An 18,420-nucleotide genomic window follows, 5' to 3' on the forward strand; every position below is an offset into this window, starting at 1 on the left:
GATGTGTACGGAAGAGTATTAGGGCCAGGCAGGAGAAAAATAAAAATAATATTTTAGAGGAAGATTTTTTTTTCATTGTGCACTTCGAGAAAAAAAGTTGAAATGTCGAGAAAAAAGTCGAAATGTCGAGATTAATGTTGAAGTACAATTTCGAGAAAAAAGTCGAAATGTTGAGGAAAAAGTCAAAATGTCGGGATTAATGTTGAAGTACAATTTCGAGAAAAAAGTCAAAATGTCGAGAATAAAGTTGAAGTAAAATTTCGAGAAAACAGTCGAAATGTTGAGAAAAAAGTTGAAATGTCGAGATAAAGTTGAAGTACAATTTCGAGAAAATAGTCGAAATGTTGAGAAAAGTCGAAATGTTGAGAAAAGACGAAATGTTGAGAAAAAAGTCAAAATGTCGACGTTATTCACGAAATTTTGACTTTATTCTTGAAATTTTATTTCAACATTAATCTCGACATTTCGACTTTTTTCTCGAAGTGCACAATAAAAAAAATCTTCCCCTCTCAAATATTTTTTCTACTCCATGGCCCTAATACTCTTCCGTAGATGTGGATGAACTTAAAAAAAAAGAAAGTTTATTGGCATGCTGGTGGGTTAAAGGTGACTTAAACTTAAAGGTGCAATGAACCTATGTTTCACAGAAATGTTCACTACTGTAGTGTGTTGACACACAAACAGCTCCATGAGAACTTCTGATTGGCGTGTTTATATCTTTCCAAGTTTCCGCTTCTGGCTCTTCATCTGTTGTGTAAATACACTTAGAGTTAATGCTTACTACTAGAGTCAAACGTGCCCTGGCACGTCTTTTCCTCCACTCCAGGACCAGTGCCTGGAAACACAGGCCATAGGTCCACGCGCCAAACCCACAGCATTCAAACTGAGGGACACGTTGAGACAACGGGCATTACGATCTTAGTGTTACACCTGACCGTCTGCAGGCAAAAACAACACAGACACCAGGGTGCTGAAAGAATAGGAATTGTATTTTGAAGTACAGAATAAAGTAAAGGCAATAATAAATCAATAAAACAGAAAAAACATGTGCAAAGAGAGTCATGGGTAAAAGTCAAAGTCTTTACAGTGCAACCCAACAGGTTCGTTACAATCAGCGGAGTGCACGAGAAACACGGACACGGTAACATTCAGACACTCGAACACACGCGCCGAGCTGAAGCTCGGATCCAAGGAATTCAGTGTGTTGAATACAGTAAATGACTTTCAGGTGACAAGATTGTCTCAACAGCACAGGTATCAGACCTGAGCGTCTTTTTTTTTTTTTTTGCGCAATAATTTAAATTAGCTGATTTGTAAAACTTTGTACTTCCTCTTCCTGGAAAGGAAGAGGCACCGTTTCTAAAGTTCTGGTCTACACGGATGAATCAATGTGTACTCAAAGGTGAAAAAACAGGATGTGAAATGGTCTGGATTTATTGTGTTACTCTTCCTGTAAGCTGCAGTAGTTAAATGAACTTAAGATGCACGTTGGGGTCAGGAAACTAGAAACGCGGGGGAGGAATCAGAAATAATTCCCCTCCTCACCCTTCCGACCTCTCACAGGAGTACCAACATCCAAAGCCCCCAACATCGTTTGGCTAATTCAACTTTGATAATAGATAAACAAAACAAACAAAAAAAAAGAACACTTAATCATGACGTTTCTTTTTCCAGCCATGCCTTCGTCTCACTTTCTTTGTCTTTGTCAGACTTTGTCTTTGGGATGCAGATTTGTGGATGGTTTCCTGTAACAGTGATCATCTGAATACTGTGCAGCCGAGTCTTTGTTCTTTGAGTTTAAGTGCGAGGACATTCTTTGGCCACTTTAGCCTTTGTTGCATCCGACACCAATAAACAAACCCACGGGTCAAACACACGAGCGCTCGCTGGGACGCAAACGTACGAGTATAGTTATAGCAAACCTAACTGCTCGGTTTTGTTTTTAAACAGCCGAGGCCCAGAGGGACAGTGCTAACTTCGGGGATTGTTTGTCAAATCACATGTTTACTTATATAAAAGGGTGAAAGCAGAGAGTGCTACCCTGTATTTTTAGCTTTTTCCTTCAACCTCAACCACGTTCTTGCTCTATTTCCACGCTTCCCTTTGTTTTAGGTCCAACAGCTCACTCTGTGTCCACTTTTCAATAAAATATTGTGGAGGTGTGAGGGTTCGGGACTTAATCTTCACCTCCTGGGCTTTTCATTACTGGCTTTTTTATTTATTTTTGGCCATTTCCACCAGTTTATGGATGCTGTTACTATGGTAGTACGAGAGGATGGTGAACAGAGTCCGCTGTTCTGCCGTCCAGAGCCGATGCTGCGAGGCCAGGGAGCGAGGGGAGTGTGGGTTCGCCGGCGCCGGCGTGTAAACCCAGGCCGGTGACGAGGTTCTGGAGACGGTCGACGGTGCCCACCAGCTGCTGCTTCTCCTCCTCGAGTGCGGAAACCTGCTCCTTCAGCCGGCCCTCCGACTGGGCCAAAGCCTCCACTCGACTCTCGAGACTGCAGATTCGTGCGTGGGACACCTTTGTGGGGGAGCGAGACGGTTGTAATGAACAAAGAGAACATTACTTCTTTCATATACCTGTTTTTTTTTTTTTTAAATGCTTGTTTGCATACCTGCAGCTCCTCCAGCAGATCCAGGTTCTGCTGCCGGAGGCTCTGATTGGTCCTCTCCAGCTGTGCAGCTCGCTGTTGCTGGTTGAGGGTCGGAGGCGTGTCCAGGAGCTCGTCCTGCAACACGTGATACTCCACCTCATAGGCCTGGAGCTGCTTGGATACGTCCATCTCACAAACCTAATGAACACAGAGAATACGTTGAAAATGCTGGCATTTCCCAAAGTCACATACTTTTGAAACTCTTTTTCACTTTTAGTGTCTACGTGCCACATATGGGTGGATTAAGATTTCAGATTCAGTTCTGTGTGATCAGTTTTTCTAACATCAAATAATGTCATATATTATGTTTATGACATACTCGTTCTTAAACTGAGCAAGACTTCAAAGCCAGCTTTTACAAATATGAGCAATAAAACCACTAAACAGTCCAATTTAGTGTCTAACAACACAGCCTCAGGTGTACTGCACAGTTATCATTTGTATCAGTCATGATTGTTCCGATAAAGCCGCTGCAGGGAAATTTCTGACGGTCAGTAAACCAATCGGGGACTCAGACAAATTCTAAACGGGCCATAACTTCAACTAGACTGACAAGCAAACATATTTTGTCTTAATAAGAGAAAGACCTCAGGGAGGCAACTGTCACCAAGTCAAGCGGTGTTAGTCACATGTAATTAAAGGATTTTCTTTGGATTGTATTGAGGACAGGAGGATCACTGAAGCGCAAATGACTCTTCCGTGCTATTAATTTGTTCGTCAGTGAGCAGATCTCAGAGGATGAATCTTTAGAGAAAGTTGCTGCATGGCTTAATCTGGAGCCTGTATTTCTTTATTTTATTCATTATCCTTTATTTAACCGAGGGACAGACTTTTAGAATATCTTTTACGAGTGCCCAGTTTTATGTCTTCTCATGAGGTTTCTGAGCTTTAGCCTTGGGGCAAAGGGTGTGTACATGCCAACCAATTACAGTTAGTGGGTGTGAGGACTAAAGAAAACAAACAGACAAACCCCCCAAAAAAAGAAAATCGCTAACATTTCAAATTGCCATTAAAAGTTGCACACAGATGTGTACGTTTCCCCCGGCAGGAACAAGACTTGTGCCAGAGCTTACCTATAAACAGTTTGAAAGTATGACAGTGTTTATTTGCGCCTTAGAGTGAAACCCCCGTGACAAAGGCCGACTATGAGACTCCGTTTCATTTCTGATTACTCGGCCATCTTCTTGCGCTGTAATGTTCGCTGCATCAATGACCAATAAATCATTTCAGAGCTGCACATTTCTTTTTTTCTTCGTTCACTTACTGGTTTATATGACTATTACCCGAGCCTGGCATTGTCTATGAAATGCGATTAAAAATATACTTGCCATTGTTTTCCACGACCTCCAACATTTTTAATTTTTGAAAAATTTCACAATTTTCATGTCCGTCGATTGGCGACTATAAGCTCCATATATGCACAAGTCAACCAGGTGAACTATCTGGCTCATTTTTCAGAGGAATTAATTAATAACATTTGCTAAATTGTACTTACTCTACTTACTCTTTATTACAGTTTAATCTATCCTCACCTTTCATATTGCAATATTGTTTGGGGGAGTACATTTACAACTACTCTCCATAAAATCTTAATTTCTCCAGAACCGTTTTGTAAGACTTGCATCTCGATCTGTCTGGGATGCTACTGCTGCTCCTTTATTTAAAAATCTACAGATCCTTACTATTTATGACATCAAAAGTTACCAAATATGCATTTTTCTTTACAAAATATTTTCCTCAGTAGGAAATGTTCCTCAGCACTTTAGGTCATACTTTGCCACAAACTCTCAATTTCATTCCTACTCAACTCGGCAGGCCCTAGCCCTACATCCGCCTAAATGTCTGGAATCTAGAAGCCAATTTTTGTTTAGATTTAGAGGTGTCAAAGTCTGGAATAGTTGGTACCATATTGCAAACAATTGTAGGTCCCTATCCATCTTCAAAAGTCGCTCAAGAGAGCATTTAATTCAACAATGTAGTCAAGAAAGCTCTTGCTTTTCACACTGTTAATGTTCTTTTGCACTTCATATTCTGTGTTGCCATTTGTTCAGCATAATATTCATATTTTCATGATCATGTCTACAGTAATTTTTTTAATTTTATTTTCATTCATGTTCTACATGCAATTTTTATGATATATTATTTATTTTTATTTTTATGATTTTGTATCCTCATAACTATTTTGTTAAATGTTATTAGGTGGGGGCTCCTCATAAGCCTACTGGCTTGCTCGCTCCTCCCTTTCTTTTAACTGCACTTATTTGTGTAATGTTATTTTTTTTATGTTATGTGCTAAATAAACTAAACTAAACTAAATTGTAGGTTAGTTCATAACAGGGAATTTATAAACCTGGTTATAGCAAATTCCGTTCATGTGTACAGACCTTTTCCCTCTTATGCGAACAAGTTTCCCATCGTCACATCAGAATCTAAGACATAGTTTGATTTACAAAGATTCTTGAGGAGTGCTAATATCCTACATTTTTTAATTGTTATAGTTGACATTTGAAGTGGATCAAAACATTCAATCAATGTGGTCCTGAGACAAGAATGAATATTGTTCAAAATTCTTGCGTAATGTGTTTTTGATCCACTACATCCGTGTTTAAATCTCTTTCTAGTCTTACTCTGCAGACAAGACTGTGCTCACCATTTGATTCAAATCTGAATATTTTTAAAAACTTCCCAGCTCAACTTCCCCTGGAAAGTTTCTACATAGTATTTTCAGGAATTTAAAGGACATTTTCTTCCTATTTGTAACCCCCGAGCTACAATGCACCGCTATCTGGGACCCGATGAGTGGAAAAGCTGTGTCTGATAGACAGTGTTTACAAAAAGTGATAACGTGTTTGTTCAGTGATACATTTTTAAATACAATGAATCATCATTACTGATAATGACCGTTTGTAACAAACCTGCCACAACATATTCTTATTAGTTGGGATGATGACCAAAAGCACCTGCTTCCGGAAACTAAAGTCCCTCTCTGTAAACATTTCCTCATCGTGTTCATCGTGTCACTCCCTGTTGTTTTGACCTGAAACTGTGAGTCACCCAACAGTTACTAACCAGAGGTGAAAAGGTTGTGCTGGAGGGGAAGTGCTGGCAACCAACCAGTTTGCTGTTTCACATACATTTTTGGATAAATGCTTACCTAATAGCAGGGTATCTTGCTAACATCTTTTGACTCATCACTGACCTTTGTGATCTAGTGGCATTTTGAATCTCAACATGTAATATTATAGGGGTTAACGGTGAACCTTTCTTAAGGTTAGGGTGTAAGAATAACCCGAAAATACCCTTCATGGGGATATTACAGGTTCTTGAAATTCACTGGCATTTCAACGCGCGATTCGGATGGTGTCGACGTAGTACTTTTCCAAATATTGAGGCTTGACGTACCAGTTAAATGACTCAACTAACACCCAGCAGCTGCTTCGATTACTGCTGGGAGGTCAGGGTGCGGCTCACTTGGATGCCTTTTGTCACTTTGGCGTATTATCATTCTCCGCTTTGTTTTATTTTGAACCACATAGGCTGTAAAATCAGATCTTGGCACAAGTTTCCTGAGAGGAATTAAAGACACAAAAACACTTCAAGTAGCAGCAGTCAGAGATAATGTGAGGTGTGAATAATGTACAACCTGTCATGGAGGATTAAAGGTGTTAATAGCAGCTTGTTGCTGCTAATAAAATGCACTTGATTATTTAAACATCAGGTACTCTGGCCACCAACATGTTGGGAATCTGCTGATTTGGAACATTCATGTGTTTTAACACAATGCAGAGAAGGAAAGACATCAGTAACGATGATAGAAAATCAAAACAACTGCTCTGTGAAACCCAAATATGAGCACAAACACCTCACACTAATTATAAATTACAGTGGTGGAGTAGGTGATGAGTTTAAGCTTTGGGCTTATTTTAAAGCCGAACGATGTGGGCACCTCGTAGCCATCGAGTCGACCGTAAACATTAAAGCATTCTTGAATCACACACGAGATTGTCTTTCTAACAGCTGACGGTTTGATAAAGCATGGCTGTGCAACAGGGCAATGATCCAAGACACACCAGGAAATCTAACGACTTCTAATGAAACTGCTGAAAAAATAATACGGTAAATAAAAGAATCAAGGTGTGGCAATAACAGAAAGTCCAGAACACATCCTGATTAATACATCAGGAACCTTCAGAGCGCTTTAGATAAAGGCCCGTGAACCTCAATGAACTGAGGCAATGCTCTAAGAAAAGTGAGCCAAATTTCCTCCTTAATTATTAAGGAGGTCAATTTACAAACTATGTAATAGTGAAATGTATTTACTTGAGCCTAATTTTTAAAAAACAAATATTGATATGGTGCAACATGTAACATAATGTTGTATATCGGCGGCTATATTATTTTATATGTTTAAAACCTGGTAAGGATTGGATTATTATTTTTTTAGTAATGCACCGAAATGAAAATTTGTGGCCGAAACCGAAAATAATAATAAACACTTGGCGGAATACCGAATAATGGTTCTTCGCAGTTTTTCATTTATTGTGCCAATTTTTTCACCATTGCATAAATCAAATACATGTGCAGTGAAATACCCGCCAGTCACAATTTGTCTTACTGTACTAATTGTATTTTTTCTCATAATCCTTTTTCATTTTCTCCGGTTCAAATCCAGTTAATCGGGTCGCGGTGGGGCGGGACTGATCTCCGCAATTTGAAGCCTTGTATAATAATTGTAAAAATCAGGGTTATTTTCTTGGAAGATCTCATCAAACATATCAGACAGTGAGGGTTCTCCACCGCATCGGTAGTACGGGTCTTTTTCTCTGCGCTGTGCGTCCTGTGACCGTCTCCATCACCAAGCGGTTTCCCAAATCCAACTCAGCCTGGATCATTTCTCGTGTCCTCTGCTTTTTCCCCACATCCAAGTAATGATCTGACATGCTGACATGTTTGCTGCATTTAACAACGCTCGCCCCTCACTCCACACTGTTGGCTGTTTGATTGCGTCATCTAAACATGCCGTTATTAATTGTTCGTTTTTTTTCCCCACTTATTCCACCGAACACCGAAAGTGTTTTTCTTGCTATTTTCGGCCGAACAATTTCGGTTACCGAACATTCGGTGAGTCACTATTATTTTTCTCTTTTTGTTAATCACACCAAAATACTTAAACAGTTGTTCCACTTGCAGGTACATATTTTTCCTGACTGACCACCTGTACAAACCATATCTGACAGTTTTTATATATTAATTACATCAGGAACCAATGGGAAACAAAAAACAACATTCATCCTCAGGAATAAGAGCACAGTAGTTTATTTTGAGTGAATCTAACAAGGATTGTGCTGGTGTTTGCACTTGAAGTTCTGTTCCTCAGGAGAATAAATAATGACTCAACAAGGTGCTGCTTTACAAAGTGGAGTCAAGGAAACTGAAGGAGCATTTCAGTGGAATTGGGGGATTAAGTGGTGCAGTGTTGGAGTTTCACCGATACTAGAGAATAGGGGTGTGGGGTGTCACAGAGAAGTCGTTTGATCATTGACTGATAATTGTAAGGAAACAAGCAAAAATGTAAAGGTAAACAAAAATTGACAATTGCAGCCTCCTTTGACCCATTTAAACTTCAGGTGCCATTTCAAAAAGGTTTTCACAGACCCGAGCTTTGTTGGCCTGACTTTCCATTCTTGTTCTACTTCTCTTAAAACCAAAAATGGAGCCTGGTTCCTCTGAATTTGGCCTTGATTTCCAGGGGAAATGCCAACGGATATAGAAATTCCCTCATGGGAAAAACAACCAATAAGAGAGTCGCAGCATATGACAAGAGCAAAAGGCATTCAATATGACAAACAGTAGAGTAAAAAGCTGGTTTTGCAGGAAAAACGTCTTGATTCCAGGTTTTCTATGGGATTTTGCAGCCACACTGGTGGATTTGAATAGTGGCTCTGGGATTCTTTCGTATCAGTCACTGCATGAAATCCACACCGTTGCGATTTGTTCGGTACATTATGTACTGGTGGAAATGGTTTTTATGGGAGGGGTAACCAGAAAGCCAGAAAGTGATTGGGAACGGCGGGCCAGGCTAAAGCTTTGTAACAGTAATCTAAAACCTGATGGTTTTCTGAAACACAACTTTGACCGCCATTGCCCACTAAAATCTTCATTTCGCACTACAACAACAACAACTACTAACAACTATTTATTATGAAGCCTTAAACCTTTGATGCAGATTATCAACTTTTATACCACGATCGTTGTTCTTGTATCTTGAAATTATTTTAGACCTACCGGTAATGTGTTTTAACAGGTGAAAACATGCAACATCTGCGTTTGTGAAGTGGATACATGCAAACTGTATGGTGCAACAATGATAATATCTGTCTAGACATACTGAAACTGATCTCTTTAAATATGATACTTAGGAAAGACCCTGAAATGTAATATTGATGGTTGTGATTTATGTGTTTTGACTAGCGCATACATTTGGCAAGGATAACATGTACTTGGATTGCTTTTTTCATGAGAAGCCTCACATATTAGGCCTTAAATATACATATTTGGTTCTTTAGTACCGTTATCAATAAAGAAACACAATTTCGAATAAGTAAAAAGTTAAACTTTTAAATTCTGAAAATATTTATAGATTTTTCCGCATTTGGGGGATAAAATAAGCAAGAACTTTACAATACAATTCAGTGATGCGGTCGAGTAACAGGAGTCCGTCTGCAGCGAGAAAAAAACCTGCAAGATGAGTGGTGATGTGAGGAAGAGGATGGTCCTGGTGGCAGCGGTGCTGCAGCAACGACTAACATTTAACTTTGATAAGGTTACTTTGAATGGGGTTAATAAACTTGTAATAAACATGTCTCCAGCTTTCCATGAGATTAATCAATCAAATGACATATTGCATGACAGTTCTCTAAAATGGCATGCATGTACGTCTAGCAACTGAGACAGCTTTTGTGTTGGGTTGTGCAACAAAGAGCTGTAAATGGGACATTGTGTCTCTCAGTCCGTGTACAAGTATAAAGATTTATGGACTTGGCTGTGTGACAGTAGTCATAATCATGAGAGATTTTAACTATAAACACACATGAAGAGTCACAGAGCTGTTTTCATTTTAGGTGATGCAAAATCATTTTAAATAAGTTAAAGCTGTAATGTAATGAGCTTCGTTTTAGTACTTTTGTAACCTAATTAGTTATTTTTAAAAGTAACATTCCTCAACGCTGGTTACGACAGGCGGTTGAAGAGTTGTAAGACTGCATGCAAGCGCTTCTCCCTGTAGCTTTGACATTTACTTGCGCATGACACATACATTTAACCCAACTTAACTGACTGTTTCTATCAGAATGTTGATGACAAGCTGAAAAATAAACAAGTAATGTAAAAACCTATCCATCAGCCAACTTCTATTTTTCTACTTCTACATTTTCATATTAAATACAGACTAGTGAGATTAAAAACGGGTGTTTTTTTTTCTACCTGGTTGATGGTTTTCTCCATCTGCACCAGGCCCAGGTTGGGCAGTGTCGTCTTGATGAAGTCCACGATGGACTCCAGGCTGTCGTGCTGCAGGATCAGAGGCTTGTGGCTCCCCAGGAGGCTCAAGGCGACCTTGAAGATGACCTCTGAGCCCTGGAGGAACAACATATCTGACAGAGGGGGAGAAAAGACTGTTGAGGAGGACAGAACAGAAAAGCAAAGGCTTATACGTTAAAGCTTTTTTCTTTTTTTAAGTATGATAAAGTAAAATGAATAATACCGGGCGCTGACAGGAAAGCTTATTGTATTTATTGGTAGCTTAAAGTCTTCATAATGAGAATAAAGATTTGACGTCAATGCAACAAAACAAATAAACAAAAAACAAAAAAAAATCTTAAGCAAACTTAAATATAGGTTAGAAGGTAGGTGTGTGTGTTATTTGTGTGTGAAGGACGCTTTGAACCCATCAGGGTGTGGTGTGTGTTGAGCAAGACTGCATGAGATCATACACAAGTTTAAGACATGGTGGAGGTATCGCGCCTCGGCCTCGCATACGTTACCAAACACAAGATGGTGCAAAGAAGATGCACACGCGCACGCACACACGCACACACACACACACACACACACACACACACACACACACGATTGTTCTGCTCAGGTGAATAGAAGGAGCCAGCAAGTCTGGTTCAGTTACAGCGGACCACGCAAGAAATTAAATATGAAAACAATAGTCAAGAAGGTATGAGGGAGAGAAAAGTCAAGACATGAAAGAGAGAGATGTAATAATAGTGGGTGTGATGGTGTTTACACAAAAGATACACTAGAAAGTCACCTTAAAGAAAACAGCAGCCAGTAACTGAATCAAATTTATTTGATCTCAAATCCATGACGTATTCTGGCATATGAATAACAAAAGAAAAAAACTTTTTTTGACGTGGGTATTTATGAAAACTGTCTCACTCCAATCTTCCTTAATGTAAACTGGCCCCGATGCCCCTCCTATCTGCTCTCCACCACCCAACAATTCAAGACGTCACTAGACACATTAACTAAGGAGAGAAGATCAACTTAACATCTCTGTAAACACCCCATCATCCTTTTTATATCCTGAAATAATACAATTAGGCCCCGCCTCCCCCCGAAGTGAAAGAGTCTAGTTAATCACAGTACGTAGAGCGTGAAAATGAAGAGCTCTCAGATCTCACCAAAGACACGCGCCACAAAGCCAAGGGGGAAGTGAGAGGCAAATAAAGTGAGGAACCAGGGTGTGGCGTAGAGGCTGGGCCCGATCTCCTGCTGCTCCAGGTGGCCGTGCAGGTCCCTGTGATAGTCATGAAGCAGCCGTGACAGTTGGTACATCTGAATCTGATATGAGACAAAACAAAAACATGTTGGCGGGGTCTGCCTGCGCTGGGGCGGGGCAGGCGGGCGCCCGGCCAGCCCGCACCAGGAGTCGCAGGGATGCTTCTGTTGTGAGGTGGAGAGGCCTTGGGGGGGGGGAAGTGCCTGGACTGGGTGTCGCTGTCAGGGGTCTGTTGGTGCAGGTTGGGTGCTCTCGGGGTGCACTGTGTATGTGGGTGTGAATGTGTACATGAGTATCAGTGTGTAGTTAGATGTGAAAGTCTATCTGGATCTGAATTTACAATTCAAAAATGTTGCATTAAATTAATATTATATTATTGCTGTACTACTGTTCTATGTTGTGAAACTACTTCCAATAAAAAAATAATAATAAAAAAAAAAGAATATTACCGGTAGATTACTTTCTGAATTACTTTATGTTAGTTTGGGTCCCCCCCCCCCGATAAATTCACAAGACTTAGAAAACCGGATGAATGTAAAGTGTAATTATAGACTACTGGAGTAGGGGTATGATTAAAGAAGTTTGACTTCTTCCTACTCCTTTTCAGACGTTAAACAGGTTTTATGTGAAATTTTATTGTTATGTGCGAGCATGTATATAACATTATATATATATATATATATATATATATATATATATATATATATATATATATATATATATATATATATATATATATATATTTTTTATTATTATTATTATTTTTTTTATTTTATGTATTTATTTGCACAGTTAAACATTACACACATAAAAGTACCAACTTTACAAATTTAAAGTGCAAGAAGAGGCGAAAACTCAAAGAGCTTATCAGGTGCCTCCACTTATAGTTAACATAACATTTAATATCATACTTATAAAAACAAAATATACAAATGAGCAGTTAGAAATCTATAGATGATAGAAATTAAAGAAAAATTACAAAGAATTTACACAAAAGAAAAATGTAATAATTAAGAAACAAACTAAAAATAAACAACTAAATAACAAACCAAATGAACAAAAACTATAACTATAGAAATATATATATATATATATATATATATATATATATATATATATATATATATATATATATATATATATATATATATATATATATATATATATATATATGGAAAGAGAGGTGTGTCCACATTGGGTATAGATTTATTTATTTTGTGTATATTCATTGAAAACCTTAATTTTTTATATAGATGTATTTACAGGAGGTTCTATATGTTCACAATGTGTGTGTTTGTATATGTATATAGATACATAGATACTAGTGTTAACATTATTGCACTCTATACAATGGTTTTGACATGTCTGGAATAAATGAACAATGCAGCAAACCAGAGGCAACAGAAGAACCCCTGCAGTTTCTCCTTACGTTACCAGGAACTTGGAAAGGTTCCAATGCAACACAAACCCACAATTCAGTCTGGTAACGACACCTCGTTTAAAGTCATTGGAAAGCAATGTATGTGCGAGTGAAGGGTTCATTTAAAACGTTTTTGCAGAGCGTGTTGGGCCACAGTCATGCGTAAACACCAAGAAATGGTCTGCACCAACGCTTCGAGGCATGAACACGTGTTCTGAGCCAGAAAAAAACCAACAAATGACTCAAATCTGCAGCAGGATTTGCATTTTTCACACCTGGGTCTAAAGAACAATGTGTCTGCATCTAATTGTCTCTGGACCAGTTAGGGTTGCTGCCGATGCCAGCAGCTCAGGCTGAAGGATATATTTATACTTCATCCTTTATTGCTCCCTCACACTCAAGCATGTTAAGCCACCAGCCAGTGGTTTGCCTCCTCCAAAACCCTGTCTGAAGCAAACCTGGCAACCACATCTCCCGTCTGGCCAGGACCCGCTGACGTTCTGTCACCTTGCTGCGCAGAAAGAGGGACCTGCTTGTGTCATCAGACTCTTGATAATAAACTTTAATAACTAAGCAAGTGCTTCTCAAGCCCAATAATAGCATGAACCCGAGATGCGTGACGGCCCATCCCAGGTGCTCCTGAACCCAAAGACGTCAACACCACCTCTGAACAGCATAAAATAAGGCTTCTTTTTTGGACTTTTAATGGGATTTGAGAGTTTCATATTGTAGTGTTGGAGGTTTTCCAAAGTTACCGTTTGCTTGTGATTACATCAGGTACTGATGAATGACAGTTCTAGATGTCCTGCAGTCTGATTAGATCACATGTGTCTAGTTTGAGCTTGTACCCGCAGAGGAGCAGAACTCTAAAAATACCTTCCTATATTTCTTTGGCGGACACGTTTCTCTAAGCTTTGTTAAGAACTGTAGATCTCCTGACCAGTCACCCAGTCCTCAAAGACTCCGAGACGCCGTTCACTCTCCATTTGTGTAAAACTATCATTTAGTAAGGGGGCAAACCCTAAGATTGATAACTCTGCTCACGCTTCTGGGTAAAGTTTGACAACCTTATTTTTTTGTTAGAAGGAACCCCTAGGAGGAATAATAGGGGTGTTGTCATCTTGGATTGTTTTGCTGGTGACCACTGGAGGCGCTGTAACATTCAGATACTCAATTCATGCATATGGTCACAATAATGGTAAAAATGTACAGTTTATATGCAAAATCTTCAATGTTCAAGATTTTATATTTAGGGAAATGGATAAAACATCAATTGAAAAACATTTTTTTTTTTTAAATTGTATTGTCCAATATTGGTTAAGAAATATGACTTTTTTTATAGGCGTTTTTAACACACACATAATAAGCATCTTTTTTTTTGCAGTGAAACACATTTTCTATGAAATGTCAAAAACGTCTATAAAAAAGTGATATTTTGTATCCAATATTGGCTAAAATATTACAATATGATTCAAAAAGGCTTTTTAAGTATTGTTTTATCTATTTCCTTAGATATACAATGTTTTAATCTTTTTCTTTCAATTATGCATACCAATTGTACACGTTGACCAAAACTTGAGAACTTGAATATTCTAGCGCCTCTAGTGGTCACCAGCTAAAAAATTCAAGATGACAACAGCCCTAAAATTCATTCTATAGATTTGTTCTAACAAAAAAAATAGGTTGTCAAACTTTACCCAGACATGTGAGCAAAAGTCTTAACGGAGGCTCTTTTTCTAAAGTTGCCCCTTGACTAATTACATTCATCTGCTGACATCAACTGTTTGAAACTCCATCATTTTTTTTTCTGTTTACCTCCTTACTAATATTAAAATGCACCCATACAACACATTTTATGGGAACAGATGTCTTAACAAAATAATAAAAAAAAAACTAACAAGGAAAATAATATTGTACATTAAATGTACAAATTTACATTTTATATGCTGTTACAATTCTTTCCGATTTTGGTCATTTGTAAAATGTGTTGTAAACTCAGGTTTTTGTATCACAACTTCTATCGTATGCATCCGTTTAGCAGATAGATGACGTTATCAAGTGTTTAAACCGTATGAGTTGAAAAGGTGAGCGATCCATCAGCCTGTCAGACCTGACACTGATTCAACGCGTTACATCTCCAAGGCAGGCTTCAACACACTTGCCATATTGTTACACGTTGAAAAGTAAAGCGATGGATCTTAATTGAAGCTTTCATCGCTCCTGACAGCTAAATGTCGGATTAAAGTTAAGGAGCCAAACATGACAATGCATGCTGTGTATTTCAAGATTTAACTATGATAACGTTGCTACGATGCAAACAGTTGTTGTACTGTTGCCTCATTGTGGTATGAGATGTAACATACCAAAAAGGTTAAGACAACAACATAAGAGGCTGCACTCGGCTACACCTGGCGAGGAGCCCCAGGCTTTCCGTTATCATACAATCATATTCACACTTTCTTTGGTCCTCACAGTCACAGTGAGCGTCTCCTCACGCCTGTCCATGTACAACTCTCGTTTCTGTCTGATTTAAAGAGGCTTTAAACAAACAAGACACTGATAGACCAGGAGATGGCCCTGCTTTTGGTACTGTAGGTTCAAGAGACAGACAGACAAAACAAATGTGATGCAAGCCACTACACGAGCCGCAATTTGGTAACAGATGAAGGAACTCAAGCTGACAATGATGTGTTTGTTTTCGGTTTGTGACTGCAGGGATAGCTCTAAACTTATGTTTAACTCACAAGGTCTGTGGCAATCGTTTACTTTCTGTTTAAAAATCAGGGATATGATGCATTGTTGCATAATTTATGAAGGGGCGAACGAAAGATATTGACCTGGAGTAATCTGTTTGATGAGATGCAACTGTGTCAGAGAAACGTATGAATGATCACAAATAAAGATAGCAGAGATAGATGCTGTAAATCTTAAACGGGACAAAGAACAAGAGTGCGTGTTTTGGGCTTTACCTGCAAAATGATCATATCGGGCCTGTACTGTTTACGAAGCCCAACATCATACATGAGAAATTTGAGCATGTTGAAGGCATCCTCTTCCCCCATGTGTAGAAGCAGCACACCAGCGATGAAGGAGAGGCCTTGGCAGTATCCCACCTAGAATGAAAACAAACTTGAGGTATACCTGACAGGGAAGGGTTACGGTCACACCCGATAAAGAGGAGAAAATAAAGTGAAAAAGAAAATACCTCAGGGTCCAGCAGTGAGTAGGCTTTCAGTATATTATACAGAGACAACTGTCCTGCTCCCAGCTGAGCTTGGAAATACGGATGGGTGGGAAAAGTGCGACCTGGAGCAGAAGAAGACATTGAAACATCATCCATCTCTTGGAAATATTAACTTTTAGAAATACAATACCTCAGAATGTGTCAGGGATTGCGGCTAAACATTTAACACAAATAAACACAACTTGCTCCATTTACTCATGCTTGGGTTGGGTTGGTTTGACACAAGAGTGGGCTCACTCCAGAGGTCCAGCCTCTCTAAGGGAGACTGGTTCCAGAACCCATGCTTTGCATTGATGTGAACCCAACCACAGCATCTCTTGTTGGTGCTTCCCAACCTCACACACAAGCTGAGACACCTTCACCGCCAAGGGGGTGACAGTCCATGTGCCGAGAGCTAGTTTCAGCATCACGCCAAGGCCTGTGACTTTGGCTGCTGCACAAACCCCCCCTGCAGGTGGAAGCCCACAGGAGGGTGAATAAATTAGGCCTGTGTTGAAAAAATCGATTCCCCAATTCTAAATCGATTCTCATATTAATTCCTAAAAATCGATTCATATGCCTAAAGATCAATTTTTTTTTTTTTGTTTTTGTTTTTGTTTTTACATTACAACTTTTGGTAATTTTTTTGTTTATCCCCAAAAAAGGAATGTTTTGTTGGACACGAGAATAGAGCTGGGTATCATCACTGACTGACTCCCGATACGATACGATTCCGATACACTAGGTCCCAAGACGATACGATTTCCGATACGATTCGATATCGATATTCTGGTTATAATAAGGGAATAACATGATCCTTCCACGCGCCACGTCCGGCCAGAGAAACCCCACCCTGCCTAGTGAAATGAAGCAGCCTGCTCACTCCTCAAGTAAGGAGGAGACTTGAGCTCAGTGCAGGGCCTCCCGGGGTTGGTAGATGGAGCAATGTCCAGGACTGACTTAGGTAGGAGCACTGGGTGATAAAATGGGGGAAAAAATCGGGATTAAAAAAAAAATAATAATTTTTTTTTTTTTTAAATCGATACTTGGATTTATGTATCGATAATCGTTCCTGCACATGCATATCGATAGAATATCGATATATCGATATTTTTAACCCGCCCCTACACTACTACTACAGAATAACTGGTGCCATGTTTTTGCCTTTAAATATGTTTAAAGGTATGAAAACATTAAAGTGTTAGGTTATAATTGCATAAATTGTCTATATTTCATTACTTTATATACTGTCTTGGGGTTACATTTGCAAAAAATTGTAAAAACCAAATGCTCAAAAATTAAAAACCAAAATAGAACAAATAAAAACGGAATGTGGGAAAAAATAAAACCGATTTCATCCGTCTCTGTTTGCTGCCCTGGATCTGTTTGATAATTCTGACCCACATGATGTTTCTGAAAGCAGTTCTATCAGCATTCTGGGAGGTGATTGGTCCTTACAGCATAATTAGCTGCCAATACTTTTTAATCTCAATATAATACTAGTAGTAATATTTTGCATAACTACAGTCATATAATTCATGCAACAGCTCAAAAAACAGTTTTAATAACACTAACCCAAATCAATATCGGAATTGAATCGAATCAAATCTTGATAATCGATTCTGAATCTTAAGAATCGGAATCGAATCGATTCTTGACATTTGAATCGATCCCCAGCCCTAGAATAAATGCAGCTCGTTTTGGGCTGAACCCGGCCAGAACTCGCAGCTAAAGGCCTGGCTGACTTGCTACGCTCCCCCAAGACCTGGGAGGGGCCCCGGTGATGATGCGAGCGAGGCATATCGAGTTCTTGATTTCCTCGTTCTCCATCTATTGAACTGCACTGATTATATTAGGCATCTCATGAATCATTTTCGCACAGTCACATTCTTGGAAAGCGTGTGGCACTCTATTAAACGTACAAACTATTAAGGAATGCTAGATTTCAAACTTTGATGTCTATGTTGAAAAGTAGGTCAGTGCACGAGAACGTGGCAATAAATTTGTACCAAAACGTACTGAGCAACCTGTTCCCTGAAAAAAAAAAACACACCCATGTCTATATGCAACTTCATGTAAAGACTACACAGTGTTCTCGGCAGCTCAACATGCAGCTGTACGTGGGACAAGCACACATACGGAAAAAAGTAAAGCAGACAGGATAATGACGACCTGGATTTATAAAATTACATGCTCAGAGTGGGCTGACAGGTAATTTGAAAGAACATGTACTTTGGGATTGAGGATTTTTGACTTGTAGCGTGTGAACACAAAGGCGAGCGATGAGTCTGTATGTCTGGAACGTGCTGCGGGGTCTTCGAGATTTTGAACA

At 39.1% G+C, this 18,420-nt stretch overlaps 1 protein-coding gene across 4 annotated transcripts in view; it reads right to left on the reverse strand.

Moving 5' to 3' along the window:
- Window positions 1-968: 968 nt before the first annotated feature.
- The window catches only part of tbc1d1 (TBC1 (tre-2/USP6, BUB2, cdc16) domain family, member 1), a 70,754-nt gene continuing 53,302 nt past the window's right edge, over window positions 969-18,420 (reverse strand). For all 4 annotated transcript variants that reach the window (XM_061710874.1, XM_061711019.1, XM_061710934.1 and 1 more), the window contains 6 exons: window positions 16,071-16,171; window positions 15,835-15,978; window positions 11,348-11,507; window positions 10,140-10,309; window positions 2,619-2,795; window positions 969-2,524 (listed from right to left, as the gene is read on the reverse strand). In XM_061710874.1, coding sequence (XP_061566858.1) covers window positions 2,258-2,524; window positions 2,619-2,795; window positions 10,140-10,309; window positions 11,348-11,507; window positions 15,835-15,978; window positions 16,071-16,171 — 1,019 coding nt within the window. In that variant the 3' untranslated portion in view covers window positions 969-2,257. The remainder of the gene's footprint in view (window positions 2,525-2,618; window positions 2,796-10,139; window positions 10,310-11,347; window positions 11,508-15,834; window positions 15,979-16,070; window positions 16,172-18,420) is intronic.

Source organism: Cololabis saira, chromosome 1 (genome assembly GCF_033807715.1).
Source record: "Cololabis saira isolate AMF1-May2022 chromosome 1, fColSai1.1, whole genome shotgun sequence".
NCBI classification, from domain to species: Eukaryota; Metazoa; Chordata; class Actinopteri; order Beloniformes; family Belonidae; genus Cololabis; species Cololabis saira.